General features: G+C 37.5%; 1 protein-coding gene across 1 annotated transcript in view; it reads right to left on the reverse strand.

Moving 5' to 3' along the window:
* Positions 1-15,768, reverse strand: part of LOC139942243 (G-protein coupled receptor 54-like) — a 38,898-nt gene extending 23,130 nt beyond the window's left edge. Inside the window, exon 1 of the mRNA XM_071939030.1 lies at positions 15,202-15,768. Within this exon, the coding sequence (XP_071795131.1) occupies positions 15,202-15,507 (306 nt within the window). The 5' untranslated portion in view covers positions 15,508-15,768. The remainder of the gene's footprint in view (positions 1-15,201) is intronic.
* Between the last annotated feature and the right edge of the window lie 5,382 nt (positions 15,769-21,150).

Raw genomic sequence — 21,150 nt, forward strand, 5'->3', positions numbered from 1 at the left:
TATGTTTTTTGTGTTATTTGTTTTGATGTTATTGAAAAGAAAACGGCATAAATGTGTAGCTTCGGCTGCATTCCCTTCGGATCTTGTATTTTGGCCCATGTGTCAGCGTCTAGTTTTAAATTTAGCTTTGAAAGACCATCCAATACAACGCGATAGTTAAAAAAAGAGGCTGGGGACTTGTAATTTTGCCTCCCATCGTTAATTCGTAAAGACTCTATATAAGGGAGAGACAATGGGAGCATTCACCGAGCTCAATTCGATTTTGCATTCCGTCTTTAACATGTTCCTAATGTGAAGTTAAAGGCAGTGCTGTTAAAAGCAACTGGCGTGGTTGCCTTGCAGCCAGGCTCGTCTTGCCCGTGTTTTTGCATGCAATTCATGACTAATGAGAAAGTCCTTCAATAATTACCACCGTCGGGGCTATCTACACCCTTCTAGAAAGCTATCTCACCCAAACCCCTCGCACTGTACCATTGTCTCCGCGCACACCTTCCCCTAAAAGTCTTTAATAAATGATTACTGGAGAGACTGTGTGCATTTTGTCGGAAAGTTCACCGTTCTTGCTTTTACGCCATGCTCTGGTTACACCACTGAGGATTTCGTGGTTATACAGTAACTTGCTCTAATGATTTAAGGGGTCGAATTAAGAGCATCAATGGTTAACATCAAAGGAAAGAGAGTGCGGGAATATATTATACTAAACAAAAGATAGCTGATTTCCTCTTCGCTGTTACCAGCAACGACATGTTTGAATCACTCTGGACGTATCAAAAATGGACTTGATCACAGTCACATGTATTATACGCATCTTTGAGATGGCATTAAAAAAATTGTTAAATTTGCAGCGGGGATCGAACAAAATAATCCTTTTGGTTTCACCCATATACACCGATGGCGTGCACTGTATATGCCAACTCACAACTTTCCCGAGTTCTGATATTAAAAAATAACCACGGGTATTATAATATTCGGGTGGGATTCAGACCCGCGACCTTTGCAATTATCGAGAGGGGTATAAGTTTACTTACAATCAGTTATGACACCATTCACACACTATTCTTGTAATTGTATATTGGTGGCCAAACAAAAGGAATTGGAATATAATCCTGTCAAATAAACCCAAAGCCCTTTGAAATGTCAGTACATCGGGAGTGTTACAGGCTTGCTAGCACGCCTTTATAATAAACTGTTTGGTAAACGGATGTCGAGTTAAAATAACTATAAATAAATATCCTTTGAAAGGAGTGAGTACAAAGAACAGTATTTTAATGTTTTCATCTGACTAAACGCAGCATTTTTTGTTTTTTCAACCTTCTCGTTGAAGTCGCTGACTTCATTGTACCTCACACCTTAGCCGCGGTCTATTCGCACTCAGTGTCTGCTACACCCGTACGTGTTATATATCCCACATCATTGTGTCGAAGAGGGAAAAGTGCAGTGGCTACTTTTAGCACAAACGGTACCTCTGGAGTTTGTGTTGATGTTGTAGGTGCTATAATGCAATGAATAATTAAAAGCAACCCTGGATGACTATACAGAAATGTGACCAGCAGTGAGTGATACTCAATCCGTGCGCGATGTTCCGCGATATAACAATGGCGCCGTCCGTGAAGCTATAAACTCCGGCTGGAACTGTAAGTGTTCAACCATGTATTTAGTTTCATTGGACAATCGTCTATATTGCTATCGTCTTACAGGGGAGTTCAGTATTTTTGTCACAGGAACAATTCATTATATTTTACCAAGTTCCCATGGCAACAAGAACACATCTCAAAAACCTGAACATAAACTTTGCCGAATACCCCGTTTAATTCGACGCAAGTATTAACCGCATGATGCTTTCCGGCAACCACTCAGATGCGTTGTTTAAGACGTCATATTATGCCAATTGGGATCTTTAAAGTTAATTTGAAGTTTCAGCAAAGACAAATACAAGTGCCGAACACAAATGATAAGTTCGGACGGCGGGGTTCAGAGTCGATCTCATATTCGATAAGAATTCCTAAAGAACCGTTTACACAAAACGAGCCGAGATCCTTGCTCCTCTAGAAATCGATGAGTGAACCTGTGGTAATAGCAAGCTACAGCGGAATGCTTCGATCCGACGAGTATTAATCAAACGTGAAATGTGATTGATGAATGAATATGAATATTGAAAAGCCATCATTAAAATCCCATCAACCATACAAACATAATATAAAGTTTCCCTGATGTCCCTGGGGAGATGACAGCAGAGTTACTCAGTTTTCAGTGAGAATTGATCTGTCAACAATGATTCAGAAATCAATTTAAAACTTTGTGGTTAATAACCATACAATGAAGGAAGGCCGGGAGGGATCTAGCCTATACTTGGTTGAACCCAGTCTTAATGACGCTACCGATGTCAGTGATAGTGATAATGATGGTTGTGATGAGAGAACAGTAAATTTACATGTAAAATATAAGTGTGTTCGTTATTGGCTTTCATGAATATAATTACACTCTCAAAATTCATAGAGTTTACAAGTGTTGGTCATTGATGATAAATATTCTCACATGATAGGCCTACTGACAATGGTGATGGTGATGGAAACAAATACAGTTCATTTTGAACTGAGTGTATGCATGATGACTTCAGTGAATCTAATTACACTCTCACAGTTCATATAGTTTAAACATTTTAAAAAATGAGCATAAATTATATTCTCACGTGACAATGATGTCGGTGATAAGAGAATCGTAAAATGTGCATGTGTAACGAGTATACACGTTGTTGGTTTCAGAGAGTAAAATCATTATTTTTCCAAATAATCGAGTTTACACATTTTTTTAAACAGGATTTAATTCTGCAGTATTTTTTTTTTCCTTTTTCGTATCTATCTTTTACAATGTATTCCGTGACTATACTCCTATAAACAAATCACGAATTAATGAATAATTGGAGCAAGCTGAACTCCCAACGGTTCTCAGACTGGTTGCTTCACCAGACAAAGGTAACACATCAGTCAATTGCAAGGTCGCATAAATGCTATGTTAATAATCCTACAAGGGCAAATTCACTCTTTTTGACGATGATACAGTGTTGTTCAAAATGAAATGCACGTATTATGCCGATTTGACTACTGTGCTCTGCCGTCATGGCATTAAGTACCTATTTGCAATCTACTTATCTGTTCTAATCAGGTCACGTAATTGCCAGGACTATCCTCGAATGTTCGACAAGATCAATTGCAGAAGATTTGGACACTCTCTTGGGGTTTCATCCAGCAATCGTGATCCTTCCTGTGAACCCGTATCGGATTTCACCACAAACACATAACGGGAAAAAACCCTCATAGGAATGGTAACTTTAGTGGCCTGTGTGAAGAATATGTAAGGCTAGAAATGGAACTATCATTTTTTGTAAAAAACAAATGGTGTAAATCTTGCCTCGAAAAATAGAATTGATTGAAATCCAGCCCACGTCTGCCTACTTGCCGGTTGTCCATTTCAAGGCAACCGAGGAATACAGACGAGGACATTGAATACATCTCTTTATTTTTACCTCTAAGCTGTGCATACAGGCGATCAGGTATCGCATTGCTTACCTACGTCTACACGTGTATAGATCGCGTCTTATAACGTACGATAAAGAGGTACAAGAAAGGGTTATCTTTAAAAACATTAACGAATGCAAAAACATGACATTTCTTTCAATTATCTCCTGAAAAGCTTTAAGTTTCCTTTTCGGTTTGGATTGTTGAGCACGACTCGGTGATTATAAACGTAAAACGCAGAGCATTTTGCAAAGACCGGCCTGAAGGGGGGAAACAATTGTGTAATGGTAGAGGTTTCGTCAGGCCTTCAACCATCTCCAATGAAACTTGTTTCTATAGATCTCCAAGATGGCTTAAAAGGTTCCAGCTCTCTTGGCAATTGTATCAACCCCTCAGAGGAATATTAGACAGTACGGCGACAAGAGTGAAGTCATCTAATGCGCCAGATTTGGAAACGTTCATGAGTGACGTTGAAACCGCTATTTATATATATTTTAGTCCCTTCACATTTCCCTTATACTTTCTACTCAATTAAATGCAAGCTTAATTTATATTCCTGTTCCGGCATCAATGGCATTAGCCAATTTAAATGGACGCATCAGCCGAGTAATGCGTATGGTGCATTTACAGGCGATTCTTATTTTAAAGAAGGAACACAAAAACGTTGAAAGAGGATGTTGTGTTCCCTTGCCCTCCCCAATGAAACACTCTCCAGCTACTTCTCGAAATACCTTCCACTCGTACTTCTATTCCACGTGGATAACCTAATACAGCCATTTCACAGATGACAATCGGAAAAAGGGAAGATTAAAAACAAACAGGTTCTCCGTTCAACTGAAAGTATGATAACGCTTTATTGGTTTGACTGATGTATGGCTGTTTCACTTTAAACAGACACACAGAAAATGCTTCTACTGAAATTAAAATGTCACAGGCTTGTTCAAATACTTCAGCTGGTCAATAACCTGAGGTTTGAACACTATCATTTACATTACAATTGTTAGTTTATTTCTCTGATCTTCGAGAGGACATAAAAAAGCTTCGTGAAACCCTCTGAAAACTCAGTTGTTTAAAGACATGATGCATGACCCTTTGGATAAAACACATGATTATGTGATTGATTACATGGGCAGGGCCATACGTAAATGGGATACAGTAGACGTTTCGGGTCATATTTTAATTTCTTCTTCTCCTTTTTATTTATTTTTATTATTTTTATTTTTAACATTCATTTTTTCGGTGTACCGGTAGGTTGTTAAAAACTTGACCAAGATTCGTCAAAGCCTTGCAAATATTTTCCCCACTCAAATAATTAAACGGGTCGATGGTATTTCTAGGTCCTCTGACAGTATTTAATTTGATGATTGAGAATGAAAGTCAATTGTCACTCTGATAAAATATTTGACCGGTTTATAAATAACTGAAGGGGTTTCATTATCTATTACCTATACGGCGCAGGTTATATTTATTTCTATAGGTATGCCGTCAGACCGAAATTCCTCACTGATAAAACAAAACCCTTGAGTCTCTTTTGACGTACATGTGGCATAACTATATTACCTTGTATATGTATATTACATATCCATATTAAAAATAAAGTGTATAGTTACTGTATTTACACCGTCATGTCAAACTCGACAAACCAGAACGTGGGAGGACGTTTTGATATCCTCATAAAAAGGCTGTCGCATATTTATCGCTGCAAATGTATTTGCAATGGGTTGGGCGAGAATTGACATTTTAATGCAATATGATTTGAAGGCACTGAACACTATTGGTAATCACTGAAATTAAATGGTATGATACAAAATTACTTAGTAACGAACAATGAAGAGCTATATATCATGTTAGTGAAAGTTTTAGTGAAAGAGGTAATTTCTCACTAATATTTTTGAATTGAAGTTGAGACCTCACCTCAACTAGTGAGACAAGGGTGTTATTTATTTTATTATTATCTCGCAACTTCGACCACCAAACGAGCTCAAAATTTCACAGGTTTGTAATTGTATGCATATATAGAAGTACATCAAGTGATAAGACTGGTCTTTGACAATTACAAATTGTGACCGTTGCATTTGATATAGCACGTATATTCAACACACAATTTCATAAAATATTGAAAATTGCGGCAAACCAGAACATTTTGAAATCCGACCATAACATTTCGCACTTATTATTTTATGGTGATGTCTGATATCAAATTCCCAAATGAACAGGTTCCATAATATAAACACTGAGAGTGTTTTTGTTCTTATGTCCACCCCCGCTTTCTATAATATTTGCAGATGCTATTATTTTGTTGAGGTCTGAAGGGAACACTAAAACCAATGCATTTGAAGGCTAGTGCATACGGAAGCCATAGTCCACGCTTAACATCACACAGCCTAATGCGTCTTCAACGCCCAAATATTTCCGTTAGTTTTTCCAGCCATCCGTTGATGTTTGATTTTGGTTCGAGCATTAATAGCCGACAGTTTACATATTGCTGGCTGTGATCATATATCCTTGAAACCTTCAACATTTGTACAAGATCACACGGGGGCCCACGCGATTTTAAGCCGCGGTCGAAATCTATGGTTTGTAACCGAGTTCGCTGTGCCTCGAATCGATCGTTGTCCAATGCACTGACTCTCTAATGGATGGGCGTGCTGCACATGCTGCCAGTAACCGCTCTATATATTGCCGTGTGTTGCTATGACGCCTTTAAAATCCCCCGGCTTTGCAGCTGGGACTGGACAGCAAAATAAGTAGTTCGTCAACCTACAAATAAAAGGACCAATTTCTCGCCTTTCATGTTCCCCTCATTTGATATGGATTTTCACAAAACGAAGAAAGGCAATCAATCAAGTCTGTAACGACTACATCATATGGTCATGCAATCATACCTTAAGTATGCACCAATGGCTTTAGAAAGAGATTCTTACTAATACAGGGAGACATATATAAAGAACATTCAACTATTTAGATTAACCAGGCTGCTGTCAACGAAGCTCAAGTTATCAGCCTTAAGCAAAACTTGCAGGGAATGTTAATTCCATCAGTTCACTTGTCGCTTCTCATGCTGACGTTTTGCCATCTGATATTTTTCACAGATTGGGTATTTTACACGGTCCAATAAAATGTTTTCATCATCTTCCTCAAAAAAAAAAATAATAAACTCAATGCATTTATTCTTTAGAGAGGAGCTCGCACCCGGAATTTGAACGAGGCCTCGTAAAGGATTCTGAGGAATCATGTAGATAATTATTGGTGAAAGCTTCAATGACAAACGTGCCTTGCAGGAAAATTACTCTGAGAGCGCCATGCGAGATAGTCTTACGGCATGTCTGGTTGATATAATACCAATATCAAGGATCAATGACAGCAAATAAAAGAAGGGAAATAGTGACAGGTAGAGAGGCGTATGGCTATTACATACTTCGCCGGGAAAAACAAAAAGTAATACTTGAGGGGAAAAAAATATGTTGAGAAACAGAAGAAACAAAAACCAACAGGAACAAAACAAAATAGTGTAAGTCGTTAATTTGATACCATTACTGAGTGGAGAGCGGTTTTTAATTGTTTAAATCGTTTGCCACATTGCACGTTTGTCTTGTCCTTGTTTTTTTCTTCACAAAAGCATACCCGGGTAAATGACAAGTACGTTAATTTTTAAAATTGTGTTGTGATGCATAGTGGTAGTGTGCTGGTACTATAAGAGTTTTCAATAATTTAACTGACAAATTGACAACAGAATATGATAAACCTACAAAATTGCAAGCGTGTTGAAAGTGCGTTTTCAAGGCGGGAATAGAGTTCAACCATGTCATTGTGACATCAATCACAAAGGATGGGATCGCAACGTGACATATTTAGCTATTAGAGGTGAGAAATGGCGACGACCTAGGAAAATAAAATGGTTCTTAACGCCATTACCGTTGACAAGTTTACATATTTACAAACGCGTCTTGTATAATTGGGGGGAGGGGAGACTCTTATACTGGCATGACACTCTCACAAAGATCATTAATGTTCAGACAGCGTAGAATGCGTCTAGTCAGTGTCACGGTCCTGACCGCTCAGAGGGGCGACGTCCTTTATAGTAGAAATAACTCACTGTCATTTTTGACAGCTCTTCAAATCATTTCGCGGTTCCGTGTTAAGCGTCTGATGTGAAATCAAGCCGGACAAATGCAATCATGGGAGGTTACACTGTTCTGTCGAAAAACACACAGGTTACCTGAACTGTAAATATTCAAAATTATTGACAGAGCTAATGAAGTGATGGTACGTACTCTTAAAGCGTATGAAAAAAAGGGAGAGAAAAAAGGATATATTCGTTCATACCCAGCCCCCACCCCCTTTTTCAGATCCCTGGAAAACACGTTAAGGAAGACTGCAGAACCAATTTACAGAAACGGTCCATTACACCACAACTTCTTTCAGTCTGTCACTTTTCATTAAAGTTGGACAATGATTTTGACCAAAACAAAAAAGAAACCGCCTACATAGGGCTAGCTTCTTAGTAAAGGGTCAACACGTTAAAGACACTGGACACTATTGGTAATTGTCAAAGACCAGTGTTCTCCCTTGGTGTATCTCAACATATGCATACAATAACAAAGCTGTGAAAATTTGAGCTCAATTGGTTGTCAAAGTTGTGTGCGTTTAAATGGTTGATTTCGAGACCTCAAATTCTAAATCTGAGGTCTCGAAATCAAATTCGTGGAAATATACTTCTTTCTCGAAAACTATGTCACTTCAGAGGGAGCCGTTTCTCACAATGGTGCATACCATCAACCTTCTCCCATTACTCGTCACCAAGTAAGGTTTTATGCTAATAATAATTTTGAGTAATTACCAATAGTGTACACTGCCTTTAATACGGATATCGTTGGTTCACATCCCTCTCTGGTAAGTTTTTGTTTGACCCAAAACCCAAATCACTATTCTTAAAGTCGTTAACAGAAGTGCAATTTATCCATACAATCACTTTATTTGAGTGGAGAACCTGAGGCAAAAAAAGAAAAGAAAAAGTAAACAATGATAAAGTAAAGTATCGGAATAGCACATTAAAAGATAATGAATTTCATCTTGAACACGCACAATTTCATGGTGACATTTTTTTGTTTTCCCTTTATCTCTGAAGTACCTTGAGTACAGACTGCAGTCCGTCTACAAAACGAGTCAAAGTGCAAGTTAACCATTTTCATCTAGAACACGCACAATTTAAATGCGACATAAAGTATAATTTTATTTTATCTCTGAGTGCAGATTGCGGCCCGTCCACAAAACGAGACAAAGTGCACGACGACACACCGACTGGACACTACATACGCCTACACTCCAAGGTGAGTTTCAGTTAATTACGTATCATTTACTTTTAGCCAGTCTAATAAAGTTATCTGACTTCCATGGAATCTTAGTAACGGCACCCCACTGCTCTGGATAAATAGTTCACCCCATCATGCATTAAATACGATGACCATTCCAATGTATATATGCTCATCATTTCGGAGAACTTGATACCGCCACTTTCCCACAAGCGTGTCACGTAAAATCTATCAAGCGGATGGGGCAAATATTTCCACGTTATAGTAAAAGGAAATTCTCCCCTATAACTGGAATCCAATATAATTCATCAAAAAGGCGCCTGTGTTGCTAACTGAGTCTTGCTGATAATTCAGCTGTAACGTGATACAATATTCCAACTTCTGTCTTCTTGTGGTATCTTGAAACATCAATTTGCAAATCCAACTTTTCTGGCTCAAACTTTGTTGTTGTAACTGGCTGCTCGGACTTTTCTCAGTAATTTGTTTCCTGAATCGTTTTTTTTTTTCTTTTGAGACTTCAAGGTCATCCGTTTTTTTTCCGAAACTAATATTGGACAACTAGTTTGGGTAACTCAATCAATCGTTAAATGTATAAGGTCATATTCACACAGTCGTTACTCTGACCTAATGTATTGGTTTGTTTTCGCTTTCATTGCTTAACACCAAGGTCATCAATATTTCTATGAAACGAACTCGCGTTCAGTAGATTCCGGATTGTTGTCGTGGGTTCAGAAATTAAAAAAAGGGAGTGAAATGCACAGTGGCAAGAAAATGACAAAATGGAGATACAACTTTGAATAACGAGTGGGCCTTTTTTATATCTATAAACAACAACAACAAATATGATAAGAAAACAAGTCACCGTAACATCTGGAATAATATAATCAATTGTATCAATTATGTAAACACTAGCATTAACTATACTACCGTAACCGTAATTGCCTTTCTGTAAAATATGCTTTGTGTGTTTGTTGTTTATCTGATGACGATACATTACAAGTTCATAACACAAGAAAGTGCTGCATGCAGCGATACCAACAATTAAACGTACGCATTACAATCACAGGAGAGTTTTTGTTGTGCAATGGCGATTTAACGATAGCGTATTGACACAATAGTTACTATTTATCTTTAGAAAAAAGAGAGAGAGAGAGAGAGGAAAAAAAATTAAACATACATATAAAAGGGCTGCAGGATTACTGAGGTCAAATCAATAATAGAGATTGATGGTTGTGATATGGTGTGTTATCAAATTGCAATAACTGCCCTTATACAAAGGAAAAGGGGAGATGAACCACTGGGGGAGAAAACAAATAAATGACAGATAACTTATTACCAAGTACTTATGCCACGGTCGATTTCATTGAGAAAATGACAAATTTTCTGAGCTACTTTTGAATCGCAGGTACCTTCGATTTTTGTCAGGACGGGTCACGTTTTAAGTACCTTTACATTATTGTGGTATACGATGTAAGCAAAAGCTGTCAGAGATTATTACCCTCTCTAACTTGAATGATTATTCGTTTTCTTTGACCGGGACTGCATTTAGGAGAATATACACCACTATATGAAAACTGCACCCATTCCTGTATTCGAAAGGCAACTGTCAGATTCAGTTTGTACTTGGATTGCCATTATCCGCCAATAGCCATGTACAGCAGTAGTTTAAACGGCCTTAACCTTTTTAGCCATAGGACCGGAACATGCGGTAGGGGGAAATCTCAATAGCTCGAATTTGTAGGGAGGAAAAGTAACACCAAAATGAAACTCGATTGTCAGCCAACGCATTGACCAATCCATCTAGTTTGTGTGAATTATAGTTCCGATGATAATAATCATGACGTGTCTTCGCTCTTACCCACCACGTGAACACATTTTTAATTGTCTGTTATTATCTTGTCGAAAACATATGCCTTAGCAATTAATCACCAGAGCATTGAGCCAAATAAAAGCTTCGAAGAGCTATTTTGTTCATTTTAATTTTAAACAAATATAATCTTCTTACAATTCCCGGTATCCATTAACGAGAGGCATTTCCCTATGGATTAATTACTTCTTAACAAATATGGTGAAATATTACAAAAAAGACACAAATTGTACACAGTTAGCATTGGCTATGTTTTGTAATTTAAACCAAGATTCAAGTAATTGTACTGCAAGGATCTTTAAAAAAAAAAAGGGTGGAACTAAACCTTTGAATTTGAAACCGTTTGATTGTTGAAACGTATCAAACTTTAGGATGAGTTTTGGGGATACCATCGAACGATTATGGCCATGCAAGATCGGAACTGCCAGTAACGCTCCTCGGGTTCAATTTGAAGGGTTTCAAATATGCTTTAGTTCTCTATATTAACACTACTTAGACGTAAAATCTTTGAATAAAACTCTACTCAGTCGAAAAACTGCTGTACTTCTAACCGAGCAAGTTAAAGGCTGTGGACACTATTGGTAATTACTCAAAATAATTATTAGCATAAAACCTTACTTTGTAACGAGTAATGGGGAGAGGTTGATGGTATAAGACATTGTGAGAAACGGCTCCCTCTGAAGTGCCATAGTTTTCGAGAAAGAAGTAATTTTCCACGAATTTGATTTCGAGACCTCAGATTAAGAACTTGAGGTCTCGAAATCAACCATCTAAACGCACACAACTTGGTGTGACAAGGGTGTTTTATTCTTTCATTATTATCTCGCAACTTTGATGACCGATTGAGCTCAAATTTTCACAGGTTTGTTGTTTTATGCATATGTTGAGATACACCAACTATGAAGGCTAGTCTTTGACACTTACCAATAGTGTCCAGTGTCTTTAATTGCAAGTAACATAAAGATAACCAAACGTACCAATTAAAAGTTTTCTAACAATTACAATTAAAGTTGCACATGTTATCAAATACACAGCAGTAAGTCGCAGGGGTGCACGATTCCTTGTCTCAATTGTCTCAATTGTCTCAATTTCTTGGCAGGGTCTACACCCAATGTTGTGAAGCACTTTTGTTGTAACAGTCTTATTTTTATGTATATAATCACGCGGAGTAATAATCACGGAACGTAAAAGCAATGTCTAAAAAGCACTGTCCACAAACACTATTTGTGTTGAAAGGGTAATATAACGTCATGGTGTTCTAAAAGAGAACTTACACTCGGGCAACACGATTTACTTGTAGTCAGGCAAAACGATACGGGTAAGCCTTTTCATTTCCCCCGGACAATCATGACAGTCTGTGGACTATATTAGAAAGCATTCTCATATGACTCAGAAAGAATTGGTCTTAAACACAACCAATGTGGTACCTAACCAGTTCTGACTTCTGATTCACGATTTATGACGTTTTGGATTGGCCACGTCGGAGTCGTGTAGCGGGGGTAAATTAAACCACTTGATGGCTGAACCTTTTGGCAAATCCTGATGATGTTTTCAACTTCTAAGTGTTATTTCAAGATCATGTTGTCAACGCGAAGCAAGGGAAAACGGAGTGCATTTATATGCATTATAATTATCCTCAAATGGTTTAAGATGTCTATACACTACATGACATTTCAAACCTTGCACGCATATTTTTCAAACACGTTCCAATCGTTTATAAATTTTGAAAATAACTCATCATTTGTAAATAATTTTCCTATGGCGACCAAAGGTCGAACTGTGGGCACATTTACATGAAATAAATAGTGAATACTCCAAGTGTCAACATGTTATGATGCTGTAGCTTTTACCACTTTTCGGGCACCATTTCACTGTATGGAGTCAAGTTGCGAATATATATTATTTATTAAGATTATTACCATTACAAACATGGGTAATTTATTAGTTTGGTTATCATTGCTAAACAAAACAATTAAATGTTGTGTGTTATTTACGGTCGAGATATTCCCGTCCTCTCTTCGCGCCATCTCAACAGTGTACGCTAATTTAAGTTTACTAATGAGGGAAGTGCAGCCGCGATCATGCCTCATCCCGATACTGGGTAATTGAATCTTCGGCCTTGGCGAAGGCCTCATTAATAAAGCCAGCCATTCATTTGATAGTTAAAAACACACTGGAAATATTGTGCAATGGCATTGTTTAAGAATCAAATTAATTTGTAATGACCAGTGAGACCTAGCATTGACTGAATCCAAATTTCTTGATTTGTGTAAGTCATATCCATAGACGTTAAAGGAACACGTTACCTTGGTTCGGCCGAGTTGGTCTTTGAAAAGCGTTTGTAACCGTTTTTTTATAAAATGCATATGGGTAGAAAGATGTTGTAAAAGTAGAATACAATGATCCACACAAACATGCCTCGAAATTGCGTGGTTTTCCTTTTACCTTGTCGACTAACAAGTCGGCCATTTATGGGGGTCAAAATGTTGACTCCCATAAATGGCCGACCATGTTAGTTCTTACAGTAGAAGGAAAACCACGCAATTTCGAGGCAAACTTGTGTGGATCATTGTATTCTACTTTTAAAACATCTTTCCAACCATACGCATTTTATAAAAAAAAACGGTTACAAACGCTTTTGTTTTGACCAACTCGTCCGATCCAAGGCAACGTGTTCCTTTAAACCAATGTTTGTATGAGAGGGATTGGTTGTTGTCAGCTTTGTGTTTATATCCCCGCGTGTGGGTCTGCCGGGTTCCCTTAATGGGAAGATCATCTGAACAAACAAACAAAAAAACTCGCCAATTCAATATAACAAATGATAATGATATTCCGACCGAAAGAACAGTGATGTTTTATCATAGTTTGTCTTGATTGGACACTACACAATCATTGTCCACAGTCAAGTGCGATAATTTATAAAACATAATGATGACGTCTATTATGTGTGCATCGACAACTGGAGTTTAACAACTGGTTTACTAGCTTGTGACACGCGGCTTTTTTTCCCTTCTTTTTCGTCTGGATATTTCAATTAAAGGGCTATGTTTTGCTTCGTCTTCTTCTTCTTCTTTTTCTTTTTACTCACTTGTGTTCTTGTTATGTGCAACACACAATCATTGTCAACAGTCGAACGCGTCAATATTATATACAAACTATGAAATAGATCGATAAAGTCAATTTGGTTTGCTTTAGCCACATAACTTAACTTTAACTTGTGTACTATAACATGCTTTATTAAAGTAATACAACCATGTTTGTGATAATTTAGTTTTAGAGCCCATTTAAAATATAATCTTAGTCTGCCTCGTTAGGTAAATATAACAATCATTTGAATATACAAACTTTGATGCAAAACAAAAGGTGCGTTATTGTGCATCGACCACCGAATCAAACTTCATATTGTCCATTGACAATAAAACTAAACTTTTCTGCTAACATTATTATGAAATTCAACTATTCCTTGCTCACGATTTTGAAATTCAGTTCGTCCCTAACATGATTTTGGAGTTCAACTTGTCTACTAACACAATAGTGAAATTTAGCTTGTCCGCTAACGCGATTTTGAAATTCCACTTGTTCACTATAACATAACTTTGATATCGACCTTTCTCTGACAACAAATAACTTGACATTCAGTTTGTCCACTAACACGATTTTGAACTTCAGATTGTCTACAACGTGGTTGTGAAAGTCTACTAACACGACTTTGCAATTAAACTTGTCTACTAAACATGATTTCACACTTCAACTTGTCAAATAACAAGACTTTGACCTCAAACTTGTCCAGTAACATTATTTCCTTCTTCACCTTCTCTGCTGACAAGACTGTGCCGAATGATCCGTCCCGAACAAATTGCTTCCGTTTGTATGATGCCTTTGAGCGATCCCGTGTTGTATAACAATACTTCGGTTCAAAGACAAGGTAATCGAAAAAAACCTGACGCCCCAATTCGGATTCGCTGTAAATGTCCCGACACTGAATCTGTCTGGCAGTTTCTCCACACGTTTCAAAGCTTTTAGACTTCTTGGAAATCTTGTGATTTACAATTAATGTATCTATTATTTCAATTTCAGCATAGAACCTTCAATTAATGTAATTTCATTTTGTTAGTATTGCAATTTTAGAACAATGTTTTCGGCTCACTTTATCCCACCGTGGTTGTTTTGTAGAAACACAATTGTTAAGTGCTTTGTTTTTATTTCCATATCCGTTAACTCACTTGCATTTTTTTTTTTTTTTTTCTTAAAGATTGACACTTGTTGATCGTTTGAATTAACTGTTCCTGATTTGGAATTCGTTAACTTGATTTTGAAGTAAGTAAGCTTACCGTCCAAAGGTTTCGAATCACCTACTATAGTATAACACTCATGTGTCCATGAAACATAACAATACTAATTATTAAAACAGAAACATTAAAGGATCATATCATGGTGCCTTGTTGATTTTAAATGGACTTAGCAAAAGAAACCATTGGTATTAATGAACAAACAAAAATACACTTACAAATGACGTGTAACTCGCTGCCTTGCAAAGAAAATCCCCAAGTTTCCATGTTTCAGTAATGGCCACGGTAGCCGTTGGTATCACGCACATCGTCAGCATAGCAATGTCACTCAACGCTAAACTGGCTACAAAACTGTTGGTCACAGTTCGCATATCACGATGTCTGAAGATGATATGAAGTACCAATGAGTTACCAGTGATCCCCACTGCGGCAATTAACACCATAAGGACAGGGAATATTATACCAGTAACCGGATCGACATCACCCCCGACATCGCTGGAGCAGTTGCCACAGGTTCCCTCCATTGTTCAGAGATAGTTTCGTACAGCAGCATCCACAAGGTTCCAAGACTCAATCAGCGTTTGATTTTGAGGGTGGCGCGAAAACAAAATTGCTCTCGGGAAATACAATGATGTAGAACTGTTCAATGTTGTAGCAGAGCTAAATGAATAAGCAGTGATAGTAGTTACAAATTATCAGTTTGCAGATACAGGCCCACCGCAGGAACAGGCAACATCACCGCCTCAACTTCTCAAATGTTGTTTTAAAAAGACAATAATGCTATCGCAATAGACTGATGGGAGAGAGTGAACGGGTCTCAACCAGCACGTGTCGTTTTGTATGGGCTGCGAACTGCATGCAGCCACCACTGCACGGAGAGAGATCACTGGTGCCCCTAACCATACAACACACTCCGAGCTAGCTGGGTATCCTCGCAAGTCTCCTGTGTGTCAAGTACGCATGCCCGTTTCCCTGCATTGTGAGGCTCTTTGGCCAGGTACTTGTCACGTGACGTTGGGGTCGTCAATTCCTGACGGATTGACTGAGAATTGTCAACTATTCTACGGGGGTGTCGATAGAGTTTCGTCGTACGAACTTGGGTCTTTGGCGCAAAAGAGGTTTGTCTAGGTGGATGAAAGGATGAACAATAACACATACAACAAAACAAAACACCAAGTGCTTATCGCGGTGTTTTGGGTCAATTTGGTAGATGTTTTGAGAATCCATCAGTGAACAATGATTCAAAACTGCTCTAAATGGGGGGAAAAACATGTTTTGACTCACACAAGAAAAAAAAAACTGGTCCATTAGGAATTGTCGCATCAAGACCCTCGAGCCAAAGATGTTTTTAACTAGGCATTTTTTTACTGTCAGAAAATCTATGTACTTATGAGTAAAATTTGTCAAAGTGACGAATACTTCAAATCAACTTGTGATAAGCCAATATCGGGGGAAATATATTAATAAACGGAAGATAAAATGTGGTTGTTTGTCGACATTTCCGTTATATTACAGGGAATTTTTCCCAACCAATATTTTGTCTCGTTCCAGGTCTGTGGCCGTTAGCTGTAATTGGCTTGCCGTATATAAGTGCTTCACATCGTGTTTCCCCAATCAGGCTCAGCGGGAGTGAAATTAAGTCAGTATTTTATAATCATGCCGTTGGTCTGATCTTAATATATCATAAGTTTACCTAACATTGTGCAACAGCAACGGGCATTGTACATCCCTCGTTAGATTGTTACGTCGACCACACTGAGGTTTCACTCTATAAAAGAAATTAGCAACAACAACCATAATAAGTCATATACGACGTGAATTTTAGTGTAACAGTTATGAAGGGAGGACAAGGTAGTGTGTCGTGGCCGAACGGTTAGGAGCGCGCGAGCTCCGGTGTTTCTGATCAGCAGAGTGCGGGTTCGAGTCCCGATGTCAACACTTGTGTCCAAAGGCAAACTATTTAACCACTGCTGCATCCTTTGGACGGGAAGTAAATCGGTAGGCCACGTGTTTATAGTACACGTAAAATAACCCTCTCACACTCAACGCTAAAATAAGTTATTTGACTTGGGTTGCGTTGGTGATATAATTTATACGTAATAACATTATTAATGTTAATACCTTTATGGTCTAAAAAAAAAAAACATGAACTCAAAAACCTGCCCTAGACTGCGTCTGTCTGTACAGCTGTCTTGGGTACCTTAATGATGGATACGTGCGTTGATATGATACTATATATTAATTAGATGCAGCCATTTTTTCAAAAAAATCGATTTAAAGGCAGTGGACACTATTGGTAATTGTCAAAGACCAGTCTTCTAACTTGGTGTATCTCAACGTATGCATACAAAACAAAACTTTGAACATTTGAGCTCAATCGGTCATCGAACTTGCGAGATAATAGTGAAAGAAAAAACACCCTTGTCACACGAAGCTGTGTGCGTTTAGATGGTTGATTTCAAGACCTCTAGTTCTAATCTGAGATCTCGAAATCAAATTCATTGAAAATTACTTCTTTCTCGAAAACTTTGACACTTCAGAGAGAGCCGTTTCTCACAATGTTTTATGCCATCAACCTCTCCCCATTACTCATCACAAAGTAAAGTTTTACGCTAATAATTGTTTCGAGTAATTACCTATAGTGTCTACTGCCTTTAAAATGACAACTTCGTTGGAAATAAAACCTGCTTAATCCCCTTCATCTTGACAATTGCATTGCTAAGTGAGACCTGTCCATCTTGTACGCTGGGATTATATATGTATATAACTATAACTGTGAGAACTTAAAAAGAAGCTTTGATCAGTGTGGAACGACACGAATTCTACTTCCCACTTTCAACCAAAAGTCTCAGTGGCACAGGTGTAAATAATACGTGATGTCAGTAGAAGCAATGCAAACACTGCGAGCGACTAGGTAACATAAAACACAAAATGCTTTTTCTCTGTCTCTCTATATTTCAAAAAAAGAAAAAAGAAAAAAGGAAGAGGTATACAGAAGAGAAGAAAAAGGACTCATTTCAGGTGGTGTGTACTGGGAAGGTTGCGTTATCGATCCTGCAGATCGTAATCCTGTACGGTAATCCAATCCAAGCAAAATTAATTTCGAGGCGAAAATTCTCGCTGCTTCCCTCGCTTCTGTAGAAATCTACCCTACCAACCGATGCTTTGTAATTGTATTAAGGGAAGAACGGTGACTAGCTCTTAACCAGGGGGAAATGCTGCCATACAAGAATATTCTCCGAATGGGGATATTTGATGGCCAGTGCTCTAATGCATGTACAACAAAGAGATACTTGTTTTCTTGCTTGTAGTAGTAGGTTAAGGGTTTAAACAATACATTGCACATTGCACACATTTGATACTTTTCCCACCATGCCATGTCTGTCAGTGGTAGGTTTGAAGGTACTCTGGTTTAATTGTGAAAGACCAGTATTCCCATTTAATGTATTCCAACATAAAAAAATGCACAACACAAATCAAATCAGTGGAAATAATGACTCAACTGGTCGTCGCATTTGCAAGTAACATCAAATCCTCGTTGAGCAAATGTCTGTGTTCTCGGATGCTTAATAAAAGGATTCGAGCATAAAGTATTTTAATATTTAGGTGAGAGGTTACCTGTCTCTCAAAAATGAGCCGTTACGCATAATGATGTTTACCATCAACAGCCCTCTATTGCTCGTTACCAAGTATTGTTGTATATACGGACAACTATGTTGAGTTGTTACTCAACTAGTTACCATAGCCTTGAGCTACGTGAACTTCAAGCACAGCTGAAGATACAGTCCCTCAGTATACATCAGCAGTCCAGTATTGAACTTGTTTTAAAATGATCAAGGATGAGTCTTGAACAAAATAATCATAAACCAATACCCAACAAATAATTTACCAAACTAAATGTTAATTTAAAGCTAGAAAACGTCAATAAACGTCAATATTTAATGGCTGGACAAACTGCCATGTTCTTGTTATAAAGGTCAATGTGTGTATTTATAGCGTAATACACGTACATGACAACCTTGTCCAGTGCTAACTAAGATCATGTAGTGCGATATTTGCCCTGATGTACGTATTAAAGGCAGTGGACACTATTGGTAATTTCTCAAAAGAATTAATAATCATGAAACCCTGGTAACGAGTAATGGGGAGAGGTTGATAGTATAACATAATGTGAGAAACAGCTCCCTCTGAAAGGACGTAGTTTTCAAGAAAGAAGTAATTTTCCACGAATTTGATTTCGAGACCTCGACTTATAATGAGGTATCATTATCAGGCATCTGAAAGCACACAAGTTCGTGTGACCATGGTGCGACAAGGGTGGTTATTTTTTTCCTTTCATTAATAGCAACTTCGACGAACGAATGAGCTAAAATTTGCACAGTTTGTTATTCAATGCATACACCAACTGTGAAGACCAGTCATATAATTACTATCAGTGTCCAGTGTATTCAATGCGATTGTGGTTGGATAAAATATACATATGTATGGCATACAGGGTATCGACTTTTTTTAAGCTCAAAATGTGACAAAATTGTAAACTAATGATTTGTTAGTATTGGTTTATTAAAAACATTCAAACTTGGCAGCATAGGCTGAATTGCGTTTAAAATTACAGAACATAAGCATATATATATGTATAATATTTTAAAAATTACAGAAAAACATTTAGATATAAAAAAAGAATTTAAGTACACATATAAAAAAATATATATATATTAAAACAGACCGCAAGAGTAGGACACACACCGCAAGAGTAGATAATCACACTGGATTCACCAACTCAAGACAGTCAAACCTTTTTGACTTAACATAAACACTGGTATCAAATAACTTCTCATTACCCTCCACTTCACTTCGGCCTAAGAACTTATATGTGGTATATATTCGACGCATAAAGTATTAATTAATCTTGTTTAAAGTTGTTTTTATAAATTCATCACTGTAACTATCTGATGTAAGTTACCCCCCCCCCCTTTTTTCCACAGGTCCCTCATACCTATTTTTAAAATCGTCATACCTTTGATCTTGCTATTCTCATTAATTGACCATTGTTAGTTGCATCATGATGCAACTTGCTCTCTAATCCTACCCTTTCATGTCTCCCTGCATTGTTGTCGAACAAAACATTTACCACTTTTATGGTCCAGTAACCCATCCTTTCATTCTAAACATCCTTTGTCCTCGCCACTTTACTCCTATTGGTTCATAGCCACACATTGTCTCTGAAATAGAAACTTTGATTGGCTGTTATTTTCCCGCTTCTTTCTGGATCCTTTCCTTAATCCCTTTCCCCCTCTCTTTTTCTATAAATGGATTTGTATTTGTTTGAAGAATGTCCGGATTGGATCGAAAGCTAAGGCCATCTACCCTATTCATTATCTATTAAAACACTAAAATACAAAAATACTTTCCACTAGGGAGGCATCACACACCTCTTGATAACAACTATGTTATGTGCTTCTATAAAGTAGTCATTAACATTAACTAACTTTGCATGATAATTCTGCATTTCACATTTGGATTGTATGAATTTAGTATATACAATTACATTATCAATAATCAAATATGAGTACCATTGATGTGTTTATGGTATACACAATGCTGTATCTTTGTTAAACAAATTAATATGTGTTCATTTTGGGCATATGTTTTGTTTAACCCCCTTACTTTAAAGTGAATGTTTTGTCAAAATGCATGGTGTACTAACACAATCAGCTATACTTCTAGCCAAGAAAATTATAATTAGCGTATACATTCCATTTAAGAAACAGGGACGCCCCGTTGTTAAACAAATTAATATGTGTTCATTTTGGGCATATGTTTTGTTTAACCCCCTTACTTTAAAGTGAATGTATTGTCAAAATGCATGGTGTACTAACACAATCAGCTATACTTCTAGCCAAGAAAATTATAATTAGCGTATACATTCCATTTAAGAAACAGGGACGCCCCGTTGTTTTCTGACATGATTGGATGCAAAGAGCGCCAATTCACCTTGTAAAACATCAATGGTGCTTTATGTAGGTGACTCTTAAAGGCACTGAACACCATTAGTAATTACTCAAAATCATTATTAGCATAACACCTTACGTGGTAACGAAACCGGGAGCTGTCGTTGGTATAACACATTGTAAATAAATGGCTCCCTCTGAACAGTATAGCAGTTT

This window comes from Asterias amurensis, chromosome 9 (genome assembly GCF_032118995.1).
Source record: "Asterias amurensis chromosome 9, ASM3211899v1".
NCBI classification, from domain to species: Eukaryota; Metazoa; Echinodermata; class Asteroidea; order Forcipulatida; family Asteriidae; genus Asterias; species Asterias amurensis.